A 26,127-nucleotide genomic window follows, 5' to 3' on the forward strand; every position below is an offset into this window, starting at 1 on the left:
ATTAACGAGGAAATAGTTGTTCCGGCCTTTAACTCACCGGGTCTTTCCGTGGGTGAGGCCTCTTTGGATGTTGTGCGGGCCTTAAGGACTTATGTTGACCGCACTTCTTCGTTTAGGAAGTCGGACGCTTTGTTTGTCCTCTTTGGCTTCCGTAAAAAGGGTTGGCCTGCTTCAAAGCAAACTTTGGCAGCCTGGATCCGTATGGCTATTTCTGAAGCTTATCTTCATGAAGGCCTACCGGTCCCTCCTTCTCTGAAGGCTCATTCCACTAGGTCTGTGGGTCCTTCGTGGGCAGCTCGACGTGGTGCCTCGGCAGTTCAGATCTGCAAGGCTGCTACGTGGTCTTCTGTCCATACCTTCGTGAGGTATTACAGGTTTGACACCTTCGCCTCTCAGGATGCTTCCTTCGGGCGGCGGATTCTCCTTTCTGCACAGGAGCGTCCCCACCCTTAAAGGATACTGCTTTGGGACATCCCCAAGGTATCCTGTGGATACCCTATGGACCCTGAAGTAGAAAATATGAGATATGGTAAGAACTTACCCTTGTTATCTCTATTTCTACGAAGTCCATAGGGTTCCACAGGACTCCCGCCCTGTCGCACCTGTGCTGCAGATGGGCTTTGCTCTGGTCACCGGTTTTCCGTCTCCCTCTGGTGAGAATGTGATTCTTGTATGTGTCCAGATCTTTGTTCTCTCTCTTCCTTCTCCTCCTCCGGCCTATGGCTTGGTAACTAACTGAGGTGCCTTGGCCCGGGGGCGGGGTATAGGAGGGGGACCTAGTGCATCCTGGGAGGCTGAAAGCTTAACTCTTTGGTGCCCTGCGACTGACGTCACACCTATACCCCAAGGTATCCTGTGGAACCCTATGGACTTCGTAGAAATAGAGATAACAAGGGTAAGTTCTTACCATATCTCATATTATTGCGAAGGCCCCCAACCGGCTATTTTTTTTTATGCCACTCGGCTGGAAAAAAAATTCTGGGGAAAACACTGCATTATATTGATAGCTGGGTATGGTCAGGTGTCCGAGCCTTTCATTGTGCCTTTTTGTAGGTCTTACAACATAAATAAAATGGCTCCGCAGACAGTGGAAGAAATACTTTGCATCGGTGAGTGACACTTTTTTTATTTATTGCACACGTTGGGACTTTCCAATCAGATATGTTTTGTTTTTGGGGTATTTTTGTTTTCTGCAGTGAAGGTGCACTAATGGATGACTATAGACCTTTTTTAGTGGTGACTGATGCCTCCATAATGCATATGAGAAATGGTGGAGACCACCTGGGAAGTGTTATTAATAGCATTGTTCCTCGACAGCAAATAGTAATGACCTGACATAAGTGATGACCGAGATGGCTATAACCATCCTTGTAGCTTTCCCCATATATTTTACTGATGTCATTACAAAGCAACCCATTGCTGTGGACACTACCCACTGTGCCCACTCCTGCCCTAAGCCTTGGACTCTTTCAGTAACCCGGTTATTTCACCTTGATGTCACTCTCACTTGCTGGGGAGAAGAAGATTGTTGGGTAGAAGACCTATATAATCGTGTACCAGTAATCTGGCCGCCAGTATCCCCACCCTCATTCGGTATCGCTGCTTCCAATTTTGGTATGGTAATTATTTTTATCATTGTCTCTTAGTTAAAAGCCACAAGAAGCTGAACTTGCCTCTGGACAGTGACCTAATAGAGAGAGGTAAGCTATTGTAGTGCCTGACAAACCTATCGTCCCAGTGTGTGTATAATATTGCATGTGTGTGTTATATTGTAACTGAAATGCCACCTATGGAATCCTTCTGTCATTGCCACCCAGTTATGACTAGTCAGTTCCTAATGAATTAATGAGCTGCCGCTTTAGGAATATTGCTTTAGCGGCTCTACAGTCTGCATTTACACTTAATGTAAAATTGATTGTACAAGCAGTACCATACAGAGCTGGTACACGAATTGTTCATAATGTTATTTCCTTACGCTTCCTATGCAGATAAATACGTCGTCTTTTGTCTCTGCAGTAACAAATGAATACAATGACTCTTTAATATTCAACCCCGAGGAGCAAAAAATGTTTTTCAGTGTGCGGGAGCCCATTGCAAACCGAGTATTTTCCAGTATTTATCAGCGTGGTTTTACCTCCAAGTAAGTGAAGTAGCAGCGGGTGTTCCCATTGGCTAGAACTTACATTGTTTACTACAAAACACAATACAATATTTTTGTCTGAATTGAATGGTTGTAGGCAAAAAAAAAAAATGTTTTGGGCACTTATGTGATCATATTGAATTTATCAATGTTGGGCAATGCCATTACCGAAGGGATTAATATTTCGGTGTTTCTACTTCAGGGTCCATAGGGGATCCACAGGGTTGACCTTGGGGTTATAGCTGGAACAGGATCCATGGGCACCACACAGTTAAGCTTTTAGCTCCCAGGATGTACTTGGGTCCTCCTCTATACCCCGCCCCCGAGCCACAGGCACCTCAGTGTAAGCTGGTGCCCGGCCGGAGTCGGTCACCGCGCAGGGGGGCTGCAGGAGCAGCCCCCAGAAGCTTTTTATTTTAAGTTAGATTTTATTTATTTTTAATCTCTTTTTACTACAGACGGCAGCGAAGGGCTGTCTGTACAGACGCCCACGCTGCCGCTCTGATCCCCGACTGGCGCCGCGACGCCAGTACTGATCTGGGGATCGCGGCGGGAGGGCAGAGTCCGTTCTAGCCGGACTCTGTCTACCTCCCAGGACTGCTGCCGGAGTCGCCGGGGATTCAGGTAAGCCGCGCGTCGCTGGCTAGCGGCGGCGCGCGGAATGCCTTAAATGCAGTCCTTTAGCCACCGGTCCTGGGGACAGACCGGAGCCTGCTGGCAGTGGCGGCGGGCCCCCCCCATAACCCGTGGGACCACTAGACCACCAGGGATAAAGGGGCAAGCAGGAAGCCAGCATCCCTGGGGTTATGGCCAGCCAGGGGAGGAAGCCTTCCCTGTCAGCGGCTCCTCCCCTCAGCTCAGCGCGCCTTTCAGCACGTAGTCTGGCGTCGCTGAGCTGCATCTACTCGGCCACTCCTCCTCTGAGGTCTCCAGCGGCCATTTTCCCAGTGGCAGCGCAGATCTCAGGGAGCACGCGGACCGGTCCCCCTGTGTACCTCTCCCCTGATTAAGGACAGCGTACACAGCACTATAGCCCTCCCAGACACTGAATCTGGGCAGGTTGATTGTAGTGTAAAGGTGCAGTGAGTATTACTTCTGCATGGTATGTGACTTTTGCTAGTGCTGCCTGTCTGTGCTTATTTTCCGCTTACTGTCAGCTTATACCTATCCCTTTACTTCTCCTACAAGCCCTACAGGTGTGTGGGGGAGGGGCGTTTCTACTGACCTCACTTATATAGATCACGTATTTGTGAGGTCCGTCACATACAGTTGTGTGCTACTCAGTGCCATATTGTGGGCTGTTGTTCAGCACACCGGTGAGTGCGTTTTACTTCTACCCTGGTGCCAGATATATAATATATTCTGTCATGTCAGACGAGGAGGTTGAGCGCTCAGTGGCTCCGGTGTTGGCCTCCTGCGGACGCTGTTCTGCAGGAGTAGATAGGGAGGATTTGTCACAGGATGGCCTGTGTAGTCGATGCCAGGTGGCTCCTGGCCCATCCAGACCTTCTCTGGCGCAGGAACCACCGTGGGCGATGTTTTCTCAAGTGCTGGTGTCTATTGCGGACCGTCTGTCGGTCCCGACTGCTCTCCCTACTAGGGCGGTCCCCCAGCCGACCATCCCCCATTCCCCGGGTGTCCCGCAGTTATTGCGGAGTCCTCCTGGGTCTCAATCAGTAGGTCCCTATGCGGGGTTGCCTATGTATATACAGGCTTCCCCTGTGCCGCAGCAGCCTGTGGTACCTTTTCAGGCCCCTATGGCGACTCCTCCACCATGGGTGGATGTGCTCTCCAACTCCGTGCAAAATTTGGCGGCCGCTTCCTCGGCTTTTCAGTCAATGTTGCAGACTGACATGCCTTCTAGGATTTCAAAACGCCCACTCATGACACGGGCTGCTCAGGTATCGGACTCAGAGGGTTCCTCAGATGATGGGGAGGTCCCTGATGACACTGACTCGGACGCCTCGGTCCAGGAAATGGATACCAAGTCGTCCATTAATGTGCGAGCACTAGTTAGGGCGGTGCGAGCTATTCTTCTTATAGAGGATGAGGCACCGGTTCCTAAGTCGAAGTTTCCTAGTTTCAAAAAAACTAAGGTGGCTTCTGCGGTGTTTCCCCTGTCGGATCAGTTGACGGATCATATGGCGGTAGCTTGGCAGGCGCCCAGTAAGAGATTCCTTCCTCAGAAGCGGTTGGCTTCTAATTACCCCTTCCCTGAGGCACATTGTAAAAAATGGGAAACTCCACCGGCGGTGGATTCCCATGTCACCCGTTTAACTCGGGGCGCCACCTTACCATTACCGTCGATATCCTCGCTGAAGGATCCCACGGACAGGAAAGTTGAGACTTGCTTAAAGTCTATTTACTCCCTCTCCGGGGCGGTGGCCCGACCGTCCATGGCCATCTCCTGGGTGGCCAAGGCCATTGAGGGGTGGGCCAATGCATTGGAAGATACCTTCCCAGACGATGCTCCGGATGTCCAGCGGGCGTTGTTGGGACAAATGAGGGACGCTGCTTCTTACATTGGTGAAGCTTCTTTAGATGCTAGTCTGCTGACCTCGCGGGTATCGGCTGCAGCGGTGTCTGGTCGCCGATCCTTGTGGTTGCGGTCCTGGAGAGCGGACTCTGATTCAAAGAAGGGTCTGGAGGCCTTACCTTTCAATGGGGAATTACTATTTGGTCCGGACTTGGACAAAATAGTGGACACCCTGGCTAAATCCAAGTCGGCCTTCCTCCCTTCGGCGGCACTGCCTGCTAAGGTTCGGAGTTCGGCTTTTCGTTCCTTTCGGGTACAGGGTAAGGCGAAAGGTCGGTCCTTCCCGAGACAGTCTGCGAGTAAGACTGCCTCTAAACCCAAGAAGCAAGCCTGGAGTGCTCGACGCCCTTCTTCCAAGCAGGAAGATAAACCTGCGGCCTGATGGGACGGGCCTCCCTCTGGGGGACCTCAGAGTAGGAGGCCGACTTCTTCTATTTGCCCAGTGCTGGCACAATACCACCACGGATGCCTGGGTTCGAGAAGTGGTCTCCCAGGGGTACGCCCTGTCTTTTCGGCACAGACCACCCCACCAGTTTTTTTGCACAAGTCCTTCTCAGGACAAGACCAAGGCGTTACAGGTTCAGGAGGCTAGAGAGTCCTTGCTGAAAGCAGGGGTCATTGTTCCCGTTCCTCTATCACAACGAGGGACGGGGTATTATTCGTCTCTGTTTCTGGTGCAGAAACCCAATGGTTCTCATCGCCCTATCCTCAACTTGAAGTCTCTGAACAAATTCCTCAGAGTTCCCAAGTTCAGGATGGAAACGTTACGTTCCATCATTCTGGCGATGGAACCGGGGGATTACATGGTGTCCCTGGACATCCAGGACGCCTACCTCCATGTTCTGATAGCATCTTCACACCAGCGGTATCTGAGGTTCGCTATCCTTCAACACCACTATCAGTTCCGGGCGCTACCCTTTGGTCTCTCCACGGCACCGAGGGTGTTCACGAAGATTATGGCGGTCATGGCCGCACATCTTCGGAACCAGAATGTACGGCTGCTGCCGTATCTGGACGACCTCCTGTTGCTGGCGAGCTCCCCGGAGGTACTGCTTCAACATCTCCACCTGACGATCGCTTGCCTGCAAGCACACGGGTGGTTGATAAATTGGAAAAAGTCCTCCCTGATTCCATCACAGCGGATGGTTCATTTGGGAGCCCTGCTGGATTCGCGTCAGCAAAGGATCTTCCTGACTCCGGAGAAGGTCGCCTCCCTACAGCTGCGGATACACAGTTGCCTGAGCCGTTGCCGCCTGTCGGTCCATTCGGCTATGAGAGTTCTGGGGTCCATGGTGTCGACATTCGACATGGTGGAATTTGCCCAGTTCCATTCCCGGCCCCTGCAGGGGCTGATTCTATCAGAATGGAACGGGTTACCTCACCGGATCCGCTCTCAGGTGCTGGTGTTGTCTCCGGACGTTCGGCAATCTTTGGCTTGGTGGCTTCAGACAGCTCATCTGGTCGAGGGGCGCCCATTTTGGATCCCGGACTGGGTCCTGCTCACGACGGATGCCAGTCTCCGTGGTTGGGGGGCAGTGACCGGCTCTTTGTCGCTTCAGGGTCGTTGGTCAGCGGAAGAAGCACTTCTCCCCATCAACATCCTGGAACTGCGGGCAGTATACAGGGCCCTGCAGTCGTCCGGCCCCGCTCTTCACGGAAGGGCGGTACAGGTGCAGTCCGACAACGCCACCACGGTGGCGTATATCAACCACCAAGGCGGAACTCGCAGTCAGGCAGCGATGTCGGAGGTGTCTCGTATCCTGACTTGGGCGGAGGGTCACATTCCGGCGATCTCGGCGGTCTTCATCCCCGGAGTCCTCAATTGGGAGGCGGACTTCCTCAGCCGTCATGATGTGCATCCCGGGGAATGGTCGCTTCACCCAGAGGTGTTTCAGCTACTCGTGGACAGGTGGGGACTGCCGGAGCTGGACTTGATGGCCTCCCGTCACAATCACAAGTTGCCCGTTTACGGGTCAAGGACAAGAGACGCAGGCGCAAGTCTGGTGGACGCGCTGTCGGTGAAATGGACGTTTCACCTGGCGTATCTGTTTCCTCCGCTATCCCTGCTTCCTCGGGTTCTGCGGAAATTCAAGCAGGACGGCGGCATGCTCGTGCTGGTAGCTCCGGCGTGGCCCAGACGTCCTTAATACTCCGATCTCAGGAGCCTCTCCATCGACGCTCCGTACCTTCTTCCTCAGCGTCGGGACCTGTTGTCTCAGGGGCCCTGCCTTTACCCGGATCTGGGTCGGCTGTCTTTGACGGCGTGGCTCTTGAGACAGCCGTCTTGAGGTCTCGGGGCTTCTCCAGTTCGGTTATTGGTACCATGCTCAGGGCACGCAAGCCTGCTTCAGCACGGATTTATCACAGAGTGTGGCACACTTACTTTCAGTAGTGTGAGTCCAGACATTATGATCCTCACGAGTTTCCAGGATCTTGGAATTTCTTCAGTCAGGATTGGATCTCGGCTTACGCCTTGCATCTCTGAAGGTTCATGTGTCCGCCTTGTCCGTGTGGTTTCAACGGCGGATTGCAATACTACCAGACGTTCACACCTTTTTCCAGGGTGTTCTCAGGATCCAGCCTCCCTTTGTGCCTCCTGTGGCTCCTTGGGACTTGGCGGTGGTGCTACGGGTCCTGCAGGGTCCTCCGTTTGAGCCTCTTGAGGCGGTGGAGCTCAAGTGGCTGACATTTAAGACGGTTTTTCTCCTGGCAATTGCTTCGGCCAGGAGGGTGTCTGAATTGGGGGCGCTTTCCTGTCACCCTCCTTTCCTGATTTTTCACCAGGACAGAGCGGTGCTCCGCACTCGTCCTGAGTTTTTGCCCAAAGTGGTCTCAAAGTTCCACATTAATCAGGAACTTGTTGTGCCAGCTTTTCAGTCCCCTGATCTTTCAGCTGGTGAGACTTCCTTAGATGAGGTCCGGGCGCTTAGAATTTATGTAGACCGGACAGCTTCGGTTAGGAAGTCTGATTCCTTGTTTATCCTCTTTGGTTTTCACAAGAGGGGTTGGCCTGCCAACAAACAAACGTTAGCCCGTTGGCTTCGTTCCGTTATTTGTGAGGCTTATGCACAAGAGGGTTTACCTGTGCCAGCCTCTGTTAAGACTCATTCCACTCGTTCTGTGGGTCCCTCTTGGGCTGCTAGAAGTGGCGCTTCTGCTGTTCAGCTGTGTAAGGCGGCCACTTGGTCTTCTATTCAAACGTTTTTGAGGTTCTATGCGTTTGACACCTTCGCCTCTCAGGATGCTTCCTTTGGGCGCCGGGTGCTCCTTTCAGCACAGGAGCGTCCCCGCCCTTAGTTGAACTGCTTTGGGACATCCCCAAGGTCAACCCTGTGGACCCCCTATGGACCCTGAAGTAGAAAACAGGAGATATGGTAAGAACTTACCTTTGTTATCTCTGTTTCTACGAAGTCCATAGGGTCCACAGGGCGCCCGCCCTGACGCACCTGGCTTCAAATGGGCTGTGTGGCTGGTCACCGGTTTTCCGTCTCCTATTGCTGTGAGTATGGTTTCTTGTGTGTTCCAGTCTTCCTTCTCTCTGTTCCATATTCTCCTCCGGCCTAGGCTGCTTACCAACTGAGGTGCCTGTGGCTCGGGGGCGGGGTATAGAGGAGGACCCAAGTGCATCCTGGGAGCTAAAAGCTTAACTGTGTGGTGCCCATGGATCCTGTTCCAGCTATAACCCCAAGGTCAACCCTGTGGACCCTATGGACTTCGTAGAAACAGAGATAACAAAGGTAAGTTCTTACCATATCTCCTGTTTTATATAGCGATGGAGATGATAGTAGCTCTCTTATATAGCGATGGAGATGTTAGCAGCTCTCTTATATAGTGATGGAGATGATAGTATAGCTCTCTTATATAGCGATGGAGATGATAGTAGCTCTCTTATATAGCGATGGAGATGTTAGCAGCTCTCTTATATAGCGATGGAGATGTTAGCAGCTCTTATATAGCGATGGAGATGATAGTAGCTCTCTTATATAGCGATGGAAATGATAGTAGCTCTCTTATATAGCGATGGAGATGTTAGCAGCTCTCTTGTATAGCGTTGGAGATGTTAGCAGCTCTTATATAGCGATGGAGATGATAGTAGCTCTTATATAGCGTTGGAGATGTTAGCAGCTCTTACATAGCGATGGAGATGTTAGCAGCTCTCTTATATAGTGATGGATATGTTAGCAGCTCTCTTATATAGTGATGGAGATGATAGTATAGCTCTCTTACATAGCGATGGAGATGTTAGCAGCTCTCTTATATAGCGATGGAGATGTTAGCAGCTCTCTTATATAGCGATGGAGATGATAGTATAGCTCTCTTATATAGCGGTGGAGATGATAGTAGCTCTCTTACATAGCGATGGAGATGTTAGCAGCTCTCTTATATAGCGATGGAGATGTTAGCAGCTCTCTTATATAGCGATGGAGATGTTAGCAGCTCTCTTATATAGTGATGGAGATGATAGTATAGCTCTCTTATATAGCGATGGAGATGTTAGCAGCTCTCTTATATAGCGATGGAGATGTTAGCAGCTCTTATATAGCGATGGAGATGATAGTAGCTCTCTTATATAGCGATGGAAATGATAGTAGCTCTCTTGTATAGCGTTGGAGATGTTAGCAGCTCTTATATAGCGATGGAGATGATAGTAGCTCTTATATAGCGATGGAAATGATAGTAGCTCTCTTGTATAGCGTTGGAGATGTTAGCAGCTCTTATATAGTGATGGAGATGTTAGCAGCTCTTATATAGCGATGGAGATGATAGTAGCTCTTATATAGCGATGGAGATGATAGTATCTCTTATATAGCGATGGAGATGTTAGCAGCTCTTATATAGCGTTGGAGATGTTAGCAGCTCTCTTATATAGCGATGGAGATGTTAGCAGCGCTCTTATATAGTGATGGAGATGATAGTATAGCTCTCTTATATAGCGATGGAGATGATAGTAGCTCTCTTATATAGCGGTGGAGATGATAGTAGCTCTCTTATATAGCGTTGGAGATGATAGTAGCTCTCTTATATAGCGATGGAGATGATAGTAGCTCTCTTATATAGCGATGGAGATGTTAGCAGCTCTCTTATATAGCGATAGAAATGATAGTAGCTCTCTTATATAGCGATGGAGATGTTAACAGCTCTCTTATATAGCGATGGAGATGATAGTATAGCTCTCTTACATAGCGATGGAGATGTTAGCAGCTCTCTTATATAGCGATGGAGATGTTAGCAGCTCTCTTATATAGAGATGGAGATGTTAGCAGCTCTTATATAGGGATGGAGATGATAGTAGCTCTTATATAGCGTTGGAGATGTTAGCAGCTCTTATATAGCGATGGAGATGATAGTAGCTCTTATATAGCGATGGAGATGATAGTAGCTCTTATATAGCGATGGAGATGATTGTAGCTCTCTTATATAGCGATGGAGATGATAGTATAGCTCTTATTTCTACTTCAGGGTCCATAGGGGGTCCACAGGGTTGACCTTGGGGTATAGCTGGATCTGGATCCACGGGCACCACGCAATTAAAGCTTTGCTGCTCCCAGGATGCACTTGGGTCCGTCCTCCTCTATACCCCGCCCCGGCCACAGGCACCTCAGTTTTAGTTGGTGCACGGCCGGAGTCGGGTCACCCTGTCGCAGTGGGGCTGCAGGAGCAGCCCCTAAGCTTTATTTTAAAAGATAATTTTTTTATTTTTTTCTACTTTTTTTACACTTTTAGAGCGGCAGCATCAGACTGTCCTTTAGGACGTCCACGCTGCCGCTCCTTCTCCCCGCTGGCGCCGCGACGCCAGTACAGCTCTGGGGATCGCGGCTGGACCCCAGAGCCTGTACTAGCCGGGCTCTGGGGACTCCCTTGACTGCTGCCGGACGCGATGGGGATCAGGTAAGCCGCGGGTCGCCGCGTGCGGCGGCCCGCGGATACTTCAATGCAGTCAGGAGCCTCCGGTCTCTGGGGACAGACCGGAGGCGCTAGCGGCGGCGGCGGGCTCCCCCTCAATTGAGGAATACCCCGCGTGTCCGCTAGACCACCAGGGTATCAGGCTGGTAGCGGGACCGGCAACCCGGGGGTTAATTGCTAGCCAGGGGAGGCAGCCTTCCCTGTCTAGCGGCTCCTCCCCTCAGCTCAGCGCGCCTTTCAACAAGCAGTCTGGCGTCGCTGAGCTGCTCTTATCTCTCGGCCACTCCTCCTCTGAGGTCTCCGGCGGCCATCTTTACTGGCACATCGCAGACTCCCAGGCGGTATCAAGTGGACCGGTCCCCCTGTGTACCTCTCCCCTGCTAAAGGACAGTGTACACAGCGCTATAGCCCTCCCAGACACTGAATATGGGCGGTTGATTGTAGCGGAAGGTGTAGTGAGTATAACTTTTCTGCATTGTATGTGACTATTGCTAGTGCTGCCTGTCTGTGACTTATTCTCCTTACTGTCAGCTTATAACTATCCCTTTCCTTCTCCTACGGCCCGGCAGGTGTGTGGGGGAAGGGCGTTTTTCTGAGACCCTCACTTATATAAAACACGTATTTGTGGGGTCAGTCACATACTGTTGTGTGCTACACAGTACCATATCTGGGCTGTTGTGTCGCATACTGGTGAGTGCGCGGGTGTTAAAACCGTAATTCCTCTGGTGATACCTGTTTCTTGTGATTTACGGTATCATGTCTGATGAGGAGACTGAGCGCTCTGTGGCTCCTGTGCTATTTTCCTGCAGACGTTGTGCTGCTGGAGTTGATGGGGAGGACTTATCTCAGGATGGTCTGTGCGGGCGGTGCCAGCTGGTACCGGACCCCTCCAACCCCCCTGTATCACAGGACCCTCCTTGGGCGATGTTTTCACAGGTGCTGGCGTCTATTGCGGACCGGTTATCGGTCCCATCAGCGGTCCCTTCTAGGGCGTTACCGCAGCCCACCATCCCCCATTCCCCGAGGGTTCCACAAATGTTGCGGTCTTCCCCCGGGGCCCAGACTGTGGGTCCTTACTCGGGACTGCCTGTGTATGTGCAGTCTTCCCCAGGGACGCGTCAGTCTGTAGTGCCTTTGCAGAGTTTTGCTCCGACGGCTCCTCCGCCTTGGGTGGATGTTCTATCCAGCTCCGTACAGAGTCTGGCGGCTTCATCCTCGGCGTTTCAGTCCATGTTGCAAGGTGATGTGCCACCAAGGGTGTCTAAACGTCCGGTTGTGAGTTCACTAGCTGCGCAGTTGTCGGACTCGGAAGTGTCCTCAGATGATGGAGAAATCCATGAGGACTCTGACTCTGATGTCATGGGGCAGGAGGTGGAAGCTAAGTCCTCCATTAATGTTCCAGCCTTAGTTAGGGCGGTGCGGGCTATCCTACATGTTGAGGATGATGCGCCGGCTCCTAGGTCGAAGTTTCCTAATTTTAAAAAGGCCAAGGTGACCTCAACTGTGTTCCCCCTGTCTGATCAATTATCGGATCATATGGCGGCGGCCTGGCAGTTACCTAGTAAGAGGTTCCATCCACAGAAGAGGTTGGCGGCGAACTATCCTTTTCCTGAAGCTCATTGCAGGAAATGGGAAACTCCGCCGGCGGTGGATTCCCACGTTACCCTATCTCCTGGGTGGCTAAAGCCATTGAGGCATGGGCCAATGCCTTGGAGGATACCTTTCCTGATGAGGCTCCGGATATCCAGAGAGCGTTAGTGGGACAGATGCGGGATGCAGCTTCCTATATTGGGGAAGCGTCTTTGGATGCCAGCCTGCTCACTTCTAGGGTGTCGGCTGCAGCGGTATCTGCTCGGCGCTCCCTGTGGCTGAGGTCCTGGAGGGCTGATGCAGATTCAAAAAAGGGTCTGGAGGCCTTGCCTTTTAATGGTGATTTACTATTTGGTCCGGATTTGGACAAAATAGTGGATACTTTGGCTAAGTCCAAGTCGGCTTTTCTCCCTTCGGCCTCTGCGCCGGCTAAAGTGATGAGCTCTGCCTTTCGGTCCTTTCTGGTTCAGGGTAAGGCCAAGGGCCAGTCCTTCCCGAGACATTCGGCGACCAAGGCCGCACCCAAGCCCAAGAAGCAGGCATGGAGTGCTCGGCGCCCTTCTTCCAAGCAGGAGGATAAGCCTGCTGCCTGATGGGACGGGCCTCTCTCTGGGGGACCCCAGAGTGGGAGGCCGACTTCTCCAATTCGCCCAGTGTTGGCACAATACCACCACGGATGCCTGGGTTCGAGAAGTAGTCTCTCAGGGGTACGCCCTGTCTTTTCGGTTCAGGCCGCCCCACCAGTTTTTCTGTACGAGTCCTTCTCTGGACAAGACCAAAGCTGGTCAGATTCAGGTAGCTATAGAATCCTTGCTACAAGCAGGGGTCATTGTTCCCGTTCCGCAGTCTCAGCGCGGGACGGGGTACTATTCTACTCTGTTTCTGGTACAGAAACCCAATGGTTCTCATCGCCCTATCCTGAATTTGAAGTCTCTGAACAGATACCTCAGAGTTCCCAGGTTCAGGATGGAAACGTTACGTTCCATCATTCTGGCGATGGAACCCGGGGATTATATGGTCTCCCTCGATATCCAGGACGCCTATCTCCATGTGCCCATAGCACCGGCACATCAGCGGTATCTGAGGTTTGCTATCCTGAACCATCACTACCAATTTCGGGCGTTGCCTTTTGGCCTTTCCACGGCTCCGAGGGTGTTCACCAAGGTGATGGCGGTTATGGCTGCCCACCTTCGGGGTCAGGGTCTACGTCTGTTGCCGTACCTGGACGATCTTCTGCTGCTGGCGAGCTCCCCGGAGGTGCTTCTTCGACATCTTCACCTGACCATTGCTTGTCTTCAAGCACACGGGTGGTTGATAAACTGGAAGAAGTCCTCCCTGATTCCATCACAGCGGATGGTTCATTTGGGAGCCCTGCTGGATTCTCGTCAGCAGCGGATTTTCCTGACTCCAGAGAAGGTCTCCTCCCTGCAGCTGCGGATACACAGTTGCCTGAGCAGTTGCCGCCTGTCGGTCCATTCAGCTATGAGAGTTCTGGGGTCCATGGTGTCGACATTCGACATGGTGGAATTTGCCCAGTTCCATTCCCTGCCCCTGCAGGGGCTGATTCTATCGGAATGGAACGGGTTACCTCACCGGATCCGCTCTCAGATGCTGGTGTTGTCCGCGGAGGTTCGGCAGTCTTTGGCTTGGTGGCTTCAGTCAGCGCATCTGGTCGAGGGGCGCCCCTTTTGGATCCCGGACTGGGTCCTGCTCACGACGGATGCCAGTCTTCGGGGTTGGGGGGCAGTGACCGGCTCATTATCGCTTCAGGGTCGTTGGTCCGCGGAAGAAGCACTTCTCCCCATCAACATCCTGGAACTGCGGGCTGTGTACAGGGCCCTGCAGTCGTCCGGCCCCGCTCTTCACGGAAGGGCGGTTCAGGTGCAGTCCGACAACGCCACCACGGTGGCGTACATCAACCACCAAGGGGGAACTCGCAGTCGGGCAGCAATGTCGGAGGTGTCTCGAATTCTTGCTTGGGCGGAGTGTCACGTTCCAGCGATCTCGGCAGTCTTCATTCCCGGAGTCCTCAATTGGGAGGCGGACTTCCTCAGCCGTCACGATGTGCATCCCGGGGAATGGTCGCTTCACCCAGAGGTGTTTCAGCTACTCGTGGACAGGTGGGGGCTGCCGGAGCTGGACTTGATGGCCTCCCGTCACAATCACAAGTTGCCCGTTTACGGGTCAAGGACAAGAGACGCAGGCGCCTGTCTGGTAGACGCTCTGTCGGTGAAATGGACGTTTCACCTGGCGTATCTGTTTCCTCCGATATCCTTACTTCCTCGGGTTCTGCGGAAATTCAAGCAGGACGGTGGCACGCTCATGCTGGTGGCTTCGGCGTGGCCCAGACGTCCTTGGTACTCCGATCTGAGGTGCCTCTCCATCGACGCTCCGTACCTTCTTCCTCAGCGTCGGGACCTGTTGTCTCAGGGGCCCTGCCTTTACCCGGATCTGGGTCGGCTGTCTTTGACGGCGTGGCTCTTGAGACAGCCGTCTTGAGGTCTAGGGGTTTCTCCAGTTCAGTGATTGGTACCATGCTTAGGGCACGCAAGCCTGCCTCCGCGCGGATTTACCACAGGGTGTGGCGCACTTATTTTCAGTGGTGTGAATCCAGAAACTATGATCCGCAGGTGTTCCGGGTTTCCAGAATCTTGGAATTTCTTCAATCGGGTTTGGACCTCGGCTTACGCCTGGCCTCTCTGAAGGTTCATGTGTCTGCTTTGTCCGTGTGGTTTCAGCGACGGATTGCTACACTGCCAGATGTTTACACCTTTTTCCAAGGTGTTCTCAGGATCCAGCCTCCCTTCGTGCCTCCGGTGGCTCCGTGGGACTTGACGGTGGTACTGAGGGTCTTGCAGGGTCCTCCTTTTGAGCCGCTTGAGTCGGTGGAGCTCAAGTGGCTGACGTTTAAGACCATTTTTCTCCTGGCAATTGCTTCGGCCAGGAGGGTTTCAGAATTGGGGGCGCTTTCCTGTCGCCCTCCTTTTCTGATTTTTCACCAGGACAGGGCAGTGCTCCGCACGCGTCCTGAGTTTTTGCCCAAAGTGGTTTCAAAGTTCCACATTAATCAGGAACTTGTTGTGCCAGCTTTTCAGTCACCTGATCTTTCTGCTGGTGAGGCTTCCTTGGATGTGGTCTGGGCACTTAGAATCTATGTGGACCGGACTGCTTCGGTTAGGAAGTCGGATTCTTTGTTTGTCCTCTTCGGTTTTCACAAGAGGGGTTGGCCTGCTAACAAGCAAACGTTAGCCCGTTGGCTTCGTTCAGTTATTTGTGAGGCTTATGCGCAGGAGGGTTTACCTGTGCCAGCCTCTGTTAAGGCTCATTCCACTCGTTCTGTGGGTCCCTCTTGGGCTGCTAGACGTGGCGCCTCCGCTGTTCAGCTGTGTAAGGCGGCTACTTGGTCTTCAATTCAGACGTTTTTGAGGTTTTATGCGTTTGACACCTTCGCCTCTCAGGATGCATCCTTTGGGCGCCGGGTACTCCTTTCAGCACAGGAGCGTCCCCGCCCTTAGTTGAACTGCTTTGGGACATCCCCAAGGTCAACCCTGTGGACCCCCTATGGACCCTGAAGTAGAAAACAAGAGATATGGTAAGAACTTACCTTTGTTATCTCTGTTTCTACGAAGTCCATAGGGTCCACAGGGCGCCCGCCCTGACGCACCTGGCTTCAAATGGGCTGTGTGGCTGGTCACCGGTTTTCCGTCTCCCATTTCTGTGAGTATGGTTTCTTGTGTGTTCCAGTCTTCCTTCTCTCTGTTTAGTCTCCTCCTCCGGCCTTAGCTGCTTACCAACTGAGGTGCCTGTGGCCGGGGCGGGGTATAGAGGAGGACGGACCCAAGTGCATCCTGGGAGCAGCAAAGCTTTAACTGCGTGGTGCCCGTGGATCCAGATCCAGCTATACCCCAAGGTCAACCCTGTGGACCCTATGGACTTCGTAGAAACAGAGATAACAAAGGTAAGTTCTTACCATATCTCTTGTTATAGCGGTGGAGATGTTAGCAGCTCTCTTATATAGCGATGGAGATGATAGTAGCTCTCTTGTATAGCGATGGAGATGATAGTAGCTCTTATATAGTGATGGAGATGATAGTCGCTCTCTTATATAGTGATGGAGATGTTAGCAGCTCTTATATAGCGATGGAGATGATAGTAGCTCTCTTATATAGCGATGGAGATGTTAGCAGCTTTCTTATATAGCGATGGAGATGATAGCAGCTCTCTTATATAACGATGGAGATGTTAGCAGCTCTTATATAGCGATGGAGATGATAGTATAGCTCTTATATAGCGATGGAGATGGTAGTATAGCTCTCTTATATAGCGATGGAGATGTTAGCAGCTGTCTTATATAGCGATGGAGATGTTAGCAGCTCTCTTATATAGCGATGGAGATGTTAGCAGCTCTCTTATATAGCGATGGAGATGTTAGCTCTCTCATATAGCGATGGAGATGTTAGCAGCTCTCTTATATAGCGATGGAGATGATAGTAGCTCTCTTATATAGCGATGGAGATGTTAGCAGCTCTCTTGTATAGTGATGGAGATGATAGTAGCTCTTTATATAGTGATGGAGATGTTAGCAGCTCTCTTTTATATTGGAGCTTGAATTTTATTTTTGGCAGTGAAGATGGCTTGATAAAAATACCGTCCAATGTCCTTTATATTTTGTAGGGTGTGCGTGCGATCACGGTGTTGGGATGCTTGCATGGTTGTCGACGGCGGAACATCTTTTGAGTTCAATGACGGAGCGATCGTGACGATAGCCATGGAGGGTGACGACGCTCTACGTACCGTGCTGCTGGACGAATGAACAGGATGCTGGCGAGCTTGAGGAGCTCCTACTGCAGGAAAGCATTTATTGCTGCCAGACCTCCAATCCTTTCCCTCACTACCCCCTTATTCTCAGGACTCTAGTAATGTATAGGAATGGTTGTGGATTCTCTTACACCTGTGTAAAAAAGAAACAGTCCCACTGTGCAAGACAATGACTTGGTCCTGGAAGAACATGTGGAATGATGATACTTTTTATTCGGATAAGTTAAACAGAATTGTAGATGATTATTACAGACTAAAGTTCCGACCTACCGCAAGCACAAATGGGGCAGGGACGGGCGCAGTCCGAGTTTCTTCATTGCTGCCACTCACTACTACTACTGGCCATGCTGATGCCAATCTGACATGATTGATGCAACCCGCATTCTGGGGACTGTTGTACATTTTGTAAAAATTGCCACATCTAATGCAATTTTGATAGCTTGGTTCTTTTGCATCAAGCTCTTTTTAGCTGTTTAAATTAGCTTTTTTATTTTCTAGCAAACCCAATCCTTGGACTTTGGGGCGGTTGTCCTCACTGACTAGTTCTGCTGTTTAGTTCCTGCTTTTCACTATAAATATACATATGAAAAACAATTTGTCCATCTGTACTTTCTGTGAAATGCTGTGATGTTTTCTTTAATATAGTGCCTGTTTATAGAGACTATGTTCAACCCCCCCACCCCCAGTAATGGATTCTGTTTAGAATTATGTACGCAAGTAGTTTCCTCTTGATGAGACCACCCTCATTCCCCCCCACCTAAGGTGACTGAGGAATACATTAGGGTTATTTTCATGAGACGTGAAGAGACAGCTACCTATCCATGGGCATATCTATAATATAGGGGTGGGCAATAAGCACCCACCCCAGCTGTTGTAGAACTATACATCCCAGCATGTCTTGCTTTGGTTTTGCTATTTGGCCATGCTAAAACTTTTGCAAGGCATGCTGGAATGTGTAGTTCAACAGCTGGTGGGGCTGCTTATTGCCCACCCCTTCATAATGGGTGTGCGGTGCCCAGGGGCCCCCTATGTACAGAGGGGGCCCACACTGCACCCATAGACTATACACACTGCTATGCTTATCGCTGTAGAAATCGCAAGGAAAATGGCACCAGTGCCACACTGCACATGCCCTGGCAAGAGTGGAAGGGGGCTCACACAAAGACTGAGAACTCCAGAGAGCAACAGTCACATCTCATATGAGCAATCAGCCCGTTTCTTAAGCTTTAGCTTTACTATCTAGGTGGCGCGTGAAGTCGGAGAGAGTTACTGTGAGGCCATGCAACACCGCCAAAGTCTAACATTTTAGTAATCCTGATATATATATATATATATATATATATATACATACATACATACACACACACACACACACACACACACACACACACACACACACACACACACACACACACACACACACACACACACACAGTCAGGTGCATCAATATTGGGACATTGACAGAATTTTCATATTTTGGCATCTATTCACCACCACAATGGCTTTGAAATGAAACAAACAAGATGTGCTTCAACTGCAGACTTTCAGATTTAATTTGAGGGTAATTGCATCCAAATCAGGTGAACGGTGTAGGAATTACAATGGTTTCTATATGTACCTCCCACTTTTTAAGGGGCCAAAAGTAATGGGACTATCAACTCAAAAGCAATTTCATGGACAGGTGTGGGCTATTCCCTCGTTATTTCATTATCAATTAAGCAGGTAAAAGGTCTGGAGTTGATTCTAGGTGTGACATTTGCATTTGGAATCAGTTGCTGTCAACTCTCAATATGAGATCCAAAGAGCTGTCCCTATCAGTGAAGCAAGCCAGAAAGATAGCAAAAACATTAGGTGTGGCCAAATCAATTGTTTGGAACGTTCTTAAAAAGAAAGAATGCACCGGAGAGCTCAGCAACACCAAAAGACCCGGAAGACCACGGAAAACAACTGTGGTGGATGACAAAAGAATTATTTCCCTGGTGAAGAAAAACCCCTTCACAACAGTTGGCCAAATCAAGAACACTCTCCAGGAGGTAGATGTATATATGTCAAAGTCAACAATCAAGAGAAGACTTCACAAGAGTGCATATAGAGGGTTCACCATTGGTGAGCCTCAAAAACAGGAAGACCAGATTAGAGTTTGCCAAACAACATCTAAAAAAGCCATTACAGTTCTGGAACATAATCCTATGGACAGATGAGACAAAGATCAACTTGTACAAGAGTGACGGGAAGAGAAGAGTATGGAGAAGGAAAGGAACTGCTCATGATCCAAAACATACCACCTCATCAGTGAAGCATGGTGGTGGTAGTGTCATGGCGTGGGCATGTATGGCTGCCAATGGAACTGGTTCCCTTGTATTTATTGATGTGACTGCTGACAAAAGCAGGAGAATGAATTCTGAAGTGTTTTGGGCAATATTATATGCTCATATTCAGTCAAATGCTTCAGAACTCATTGGACGGTGCTTCACAGTGCAGATGGACAATGTCCCGAAGCATAGTGCAAAAGCAACCAAAGAGTTTTTTAAGGCTAAAAAGTGGAATGTTATGCAATGACCAAGTCAATCCCCTGACCTGAATCCGATTGAGCATGCATTTCACTTGAAGAAGACAAGACTGAAGGGAAAATGCCCCAAGAACAAGCAGGAACTGAAGACATTTGCAGTAGAGGCCTGGCAGAGCATCACCAGGGATGAAACCCAGCGTCTGGTGATGTCTATGCGTTCCAGACTTCAGGCTGTAATTGCCTGCAAAGGATTTGCAACAAAGTATTAAAAAGTGAAAGTTAGATTTAGGATTGTTTAGTTTGTCCCATTACTTTTGGCCCCTTAAAAAGTGGGAGGCACATATAGAAACCGTTGTAATTCCTACACCGTTCACCTGATTTGGATGTAATTACCCTCAAATTAAATCTGAAAGACTGCAATTAAAGCACATCTTGTTTGTTTCATTTCAAAGCCATTGTGGTGGTGAAGAGGCCAAAATATGAAAATTCTGTCAATGTCCCAATATTTATGCACCTGACTGTATATAGATATAAATGAGATAGGAAGAAGGCATGGAAGGGGAGAGTCCATATGATGGTGTAATAATCTAACCTAGATGTATTTAAGATCTGTCCGGATGGGCCCGCGGAATGCGATGGGGGATAATGGGACCGGATAGTCCCTAAGATCCCACATCCCTACTCCGCGTCTCCCATCCACAGATCACATGGGATCACTACAATTTTTTTGAATCAGACTGCAAGAAAAACAAATGTACCTAAGGTAATGCATGATGTATCCATATGAACGATAACCTAAAGTGGGACATGGGGGGAGTACTCCCGAAAGGTGAAGTCATAACCCAACCATAATGTGTAACGGATATCTTCAGATAGGGCCGTGTATGGTGACGAGGGATGGTGGGACCAGATGGACCCTAGGATCTCAGATCTTCATATCACGTATCCCCTCTATAGAACACAATTCAATTCAACAGCTTCATTAAGACCTTCAGGGGAACAGGGTGTTTAACTTAAACATCCAGTACAGTTCTTGTTGGCATAAATGCCGATAGCGATCCCCACCCCTATCAGTGGTTTTTATATGTTCTAAACCCATAATTTTTAAACAATCCTCTTTGCTGTTGTGACATTCTAGAAAATGTCTAGATACACCATGGTTCATCTTGCAATTGATGACATTGCGTCTGTGTTCCAAGAACCTCTTTTTAAGAGGTCTTGTAGTACGACCAACATAATAAAGTGGACAGTTGCAAAACAATAAATTAAATTACAAAATCAGTTTCACAATTCATAAATTGCTTTATATTAATTTCAGTCTCCTTAAATGGGAGTGTGAAGTTTTTACGTACACTGTGAACATGTTTATAAGTAGTACACCGTTTTTTTCCACACTTAAAAAAACCCCTCCGGTCTATTTGGTAACCATTGTTCCTTTTGGACTGGTAAACCCTTAGGTACATTCTTAAGAAAGCTTGGAGCTAGTAAGTTTTTTTTTTTTTTTTGTTTTTTTTTATTAGATTACCGTGGGGATATTTATTTTTAAGAATGGGATCACACTTTAGGATGGCATAATTCTGCGAAATAATCTTAATTTCTGATGATTTGCAATTATACTTAGAAATGTATAGAACAGCTTCTTTTGCTACCCCACCTGGTCCCCCTTTTCCCTTTTTTTTTTTTCTTTCTTTGTGTATTAGATCCAATTGATCTAGACTTTTTGTATCCTCTATTGCCTTTTTTAGTAATGATTCTGGAAATGATCTCTCTAAAGTGATTAATTATATTTTCTGCTTGTTTATTGAAAGTTTCTTGATCAGAACAGTTGCTCCTTACTCTCAATAGTTGCCCCCTAGGAATGTTGGTTCTCCAAGGTCTGTAATGGCCGCTATGAAAGTGTAGATAGTTGTTGGCATCTGTCGATTTGCAAAATGTAGATGTAACTATTTTCTTATCTTGAATCTCCAATGTAATTGCCAAAAAGTTTATGGTCAACCTGCTATAAGTGTGTGTAAACGTCAAGTTGTATGTATTTGAATTGAGAGATTCTACAAAAGAAGCAGCAGTTTCTATTGGGCTGTTCCATATTGTAAATTAGTCGTCAATATACCGACCGTAGAGCACCAGGTTCGCAGCCCAGGGCCCACCTCCACATGGGTAGATTCAAAATCGCCAATGTAGAGGTTGGCATAACTGGGTGCAAACCTGGCACCCATAGCAGTCCCCATCGTTTGTAAATAATAATTACTCTGAAACAAAAAATAATTGTGACGGAGAGTAAAATTAATACATTCTACAATAAATTTTTCATGGTCTTGTGTGAGATCATTGTCTCTAAACAATCTTGAATTAATCAGGGACACCCCTAATTCATGTGGAATATTAGTATATAGTGCTGACACATCTAGTGTCAAAAACGCATATGAATCCTGCCACGTGATATAGTGTATTGGATTTAAAAAAATGTGTGGTGTCCCTAATATATGATTTTAAAGTTGTGACCCGAGGTTGGAGATAATGGTCTATATAAAAAATATTTGAAGCTAGAGAATTTATTCCGGATAGGATTGGACGACCTGGGGGCGAGACTGTGGATTTGTGTAATTTTGGTAAATAATAAAAAATCGATGTTACAGGAAATGGGATAAACAAAAATTGTTTTTCTTTTTAGTATATGCTCTCTCCAATATTTCCAATAATTCTTCCTGGAAACTGGACGTAGGATTTGAAGGGAGAATCTTAGACAATTGGGGGGGATGAGAATTTTTACAAAGTGATTCATGTACATAATCTGTTGTATTTAATATAACCAAGCCTCCCCCCTTGTCTGCCTCTTTAATGACTATTGAGGTATCCTTAGTAAGTTTGTTTAAAGCATTTTTTTCTTTTTTATTAAGGTTAGATTTAGTTGTATTATCTTTTTTGTTACATATTTTCCTAAAACCTTCTAGTGGTGTTTTATAAAATTGATCTATATACTTAGTTTTATAAGACATAGGGTAAAATTCTGATGTGATCTTGAATTTGTCCGTATGATTAATGGAAAATATTGGTATAGACAGATCAAGTGGAGATGGGCTAGTGTATTTCTTCTTGAGTACCTGATTCTCTTAGTAATTCTGTAAGTAAGTTTAATGTTCAGTTATCATATTGATCCACAACAATAGGGGAAGCTTCTACTCAATCTCTTTCAAAATTTTGGTTACAAAAGTATTTTTTGCGACATAATGTTCTAGTAAACCTGTTCAACTCCACAAAGCGGTCAAACAGGTTTGGTTCAGCTGTAGGCGAAAATTTTAAACCCTTAGTTAATATTGAAATCTCATCTGGGCTAAGATTTCTGCTCGATAAGTTGAAAATCCCTGTCTTACGTTTTTCTAATAATGTTTTGTTTTTTCTTTTCTGTTGTATGTGTTTTCCTCCTCTCCCCCCTTGGAATTTTCTATTCTTGTTCTTTTATATGGGCTGATATATTGTTGTGCTCTCCTCTGTGGTTGTTCCCTCCATTCTAGGTCCCGCCTCCTGGATAAAAAATGAGCCTCAATAGGCTTGACATAATTAGATACTACTTTATTTGATTTATTATCCTTAGGTTTCGCTCCCATATCCCTTATTTTATCGCGTCTGGGTGTATCAATGGTCTTCTGTTTTGTTTCTACCATAATTAATCTAGGAGTGGCACTGCAGTGGCAGACAGGATGGCAGTTTGAAAAACTAGGCCCCAAACTGTACATAATGCAAATGCAAAGAAAAAAAAGAGGTGCAAGATGGAATTGTCCTTCGGACCTCCCACCCACCCTTATGTTGTATAAACAGGACATGCACACTTTAACAAACCAATCATTTCAGCGCCAGGGTCTGCCACATGACTGTGGCTGAAATGATTGGTTCGTTTGGGCCCCCACAAAACAAGTGTTGTGTACATCCTCATCCTCACAGAGTATTAATTCATCCCCGCTGGAATCCACCACCACAGGTCTCTCTGTACGTTCTGGAGGCTGGTCTCCCTGGAAGAGTTGATAATTAATTTTTATGAACATCATCTTCTCCACATTTTGTGGAAGCAACCTCCTACGCCTTTCGCTGACAAGGTTCCTGGCTGCACTAAACACTCTTTCAGGAGTACACACTGGAGGGGGGGCAACTCAGGTAAAATAGAGCCAGTTTGTACAGGGGCCTCCAAATTGCCTCTTTTTCCTGCCAGTACAGGTACGGACTGTCTGACATGCCTACTTGGATGCTGTCACCATGTAATCCTCCACCATTCTGTCAATGGTGACAGTATCATATGCAGTGACAGTAGACATGTCAGAAATTGTTGCCAGGTCCTTCAGTCCGGACCAGATGTCCAAACTTGGTCCTGCCTGCCCTGCATCACCGCCAGCGGGTTGCTTAGGATACCTAAGTTTTTTCCTGGCAGCCCCAGTTGCTGGAGAAAATGAAGAAGGAGCTGTTGACGTGTCACGTTCCGCTTCAGCTGACAGTGTTTTCACCAGCAGGTCTTTGCACCTCTGCAGGCTTGTGTCGGCCGGAAAGAGGGACACCACATAGGCTTTAAACCTAGGATCGAGCACGGTGGCCAAAATGTAGTGGTCTGATTTCAACAGATTGACCACCCTGGATACCTGGCAAAGCGAATGAAGGGCTTCATCCACAAGTCCCACAGGCCGAGCGGAATCGCTCCGTCTTAGCTCCTCCTTCACTTTCTCCAGCTGCTTCTGCAAAAGCCTGATGAGGGGAATGACCTGACTCAAGCTGACAGTGTCTGAACTGACTTCACGTGTGGCAAGTTCGAAGGGCTGGAGAACCTTCCACAACACGGAAATCATTCTCCACTGTGCTTGAGTCAGGTGCATACCCTCTCCTTTGCCTATGTCATAGGTGGATGTATAGGCTTGAATGGCCTTTTGCTGCTCCTCCATCCTCTGAAGCATATAGAGGGTTGAGTTCCACCGCGTCACAACCTCTTGCTTCAGGTGATGGCGGGGTAGGTTCAAGAGTGTTTGCTGGCGCTCCAGTCTTTGGCACGCAGTCGCTGAATGGCGAAAGTGGCCAGAAATTTTTCGGGCCACCCAAAGCGTCTCCTGCACGTCCCTGTCGCTTTTCAGAAAATTCTGCACCACCAAGTTTATTGTGTGAGCAAAACATGGGACGTGCTGGAATTTACCCAGATGTAATGCCCGCACAATATTGGTGGCGTTTTCAGATATCACAAATCCCCAGGAGAGTCTAAGTGGGGTAAGCCACTGGGCGATGATTTCCCTCAGTTTCTCTAAGAGGTTGTCGGCGGTGTGCCTCTTACTGAAACCGGTGATACACAGCGTAGCCTGCCTTGGAACAAGCTGGCGTTTCTGAGATGCTGCTACTGGTGACGCTGCTGCTGTTGCTACGTAAGGTGATACATCTACCCAGTGGGCTGTCACAGTCATATAGTCCTTAGTTTGCCCTGTTCCACTTGTCCACATGTCCGTGGTTAAGTGGACATTGGATACAACGGCATTTTTCAGGACACTGAGGACACTTTTTCTGACGTTTCTGTACAGTCTCGGTATCGCCTGCCTAGTGAAGTGGAATCTAGACGGGATTTGGAACTGGGGACACACTACCTCCATCAATTGTCTAAATCCCACTGCACTAATGGCGGATACCGGACGCACGTCTAACACCAACATAGCAGTCAAGGCCTCAGTTATACGTTTTGCTTCAGGATGACTGCTGTCGTACTTCATCCTCCTCGCTAAGGACTGTTGGAGGGTCAATTGTTTAGTAAAAGTAGTGGTGTTCCTACTTCCTCTCTGGGATGATGAACGACTCCCAGCAGCAGCAGCGGCAACAGGAGGCGGAGCAATGCAGGATCCTTCAGAGGAATCCCGGATAGGAGAGTCAGTCATGCCAGTGACATGGCCTGTAAGACTACTTCCGATCCTGACTAAGGAGGAAATTGACGAGGAGGGAGTTGACGGTGTGGTTTGCAGGCGCTTGGATACAACAGGACAACGGGATTTAGGTGTCCCTGGACTGCTTACGGTCTTAGCCAAAGTTTCTGAACTTGACAGTAACTTATTATGAACACGCTGCAAGTGCCGTATAAGGGAGGATGTTCCTAGGTGGTTAACGTCCCTACCCCTATTTATTCCACCTTTACATATGGCAAGACAGTTGTTGTCCGGATTTGGATAGAAATATTGCCAGACCAAAGAGGTGGAATGTTTGGTCTTCTGCCCAGGCATGACCGTGATGGGCTTTTTCATCCCACGGACAACAACTATCTCCCCCGGAGCCTGATTTAAACAAACCACATCACCATCAGAATCCTCCTCGCCAACTTCCTCCTCAGCGCCAGCTACACCAGTATCCTCATCCTGTTGTACTTAAACAGTGACATCTTCAATTTGCATATCAGCAAGTGGACTGTGGGTGCTCCTTTCAGCACTTGCAGGGGGCGTGCAAATGGTGGAAAGAGCCACCTCTTCCCGTCCAGTGCTGGGAAGGTCAGGCATCGCAACTACCACCACACTTGGACTCTCCTTGGGGATTTGTGATATCTTCTTAGAAAGCACAGTTCTTCGCTGTGCTTTTGCCAGCCTAACTCTTTTGATTTTTTTTAGTGGGAGGAGGGCTTCCATCGT

The 26,127-nt window shown here is 48.6% G+C and overlaps 1 protein-coding gene across 1 annotated transcript in view; it reads left to right on the plus strand.

Moving 5' to 3' along the window:
* NADK2 (NAD kinase 2, mitochondrial) overlaps positions 1-17,579 on the plus strand; it is a 58,050-nt gene extending 40,471 nt beyond the window's left edge. The window contains exons 9-12 of the mRNA XM_088447778.1: positions 1,054-1,109; positions 1,647-1,700; positions 2,017-2,140; positions 16,845-17,579. Of these exons, the coding sequence (XP_088303904.1) occupies positions 1,054-1,109; positions 1,647-1,700; positions 2,017-2,140; positions 16,845-16,983 (373 nt within the window). The 3' untranslated portion in view covers positions 16,984-17,579. The remainder of the gene's footprint in view (positions 1-1,053; positions 1,110-1,646; positions 1,701-2,016; positions 2,141-16,844) is intronic.
* The last annotated feature ends 8,548 nt before the right edge of the window (positions 17,580-26,127 follow it).

This window comes from Taudactylus pleione, unplaced genomic scaffold (genome assembly GCF_031769625.1).
Source record: "Taudactylus pleione unplaced genomic scaffold, aTauple2 ptg000438l, whole genome shotgun sequence".
NCBI lineage: Eukaryota > Metazoa > Chordata > Amphibia > Anura > Myobatrachidae > Taudactylus > Taudactylus pleione.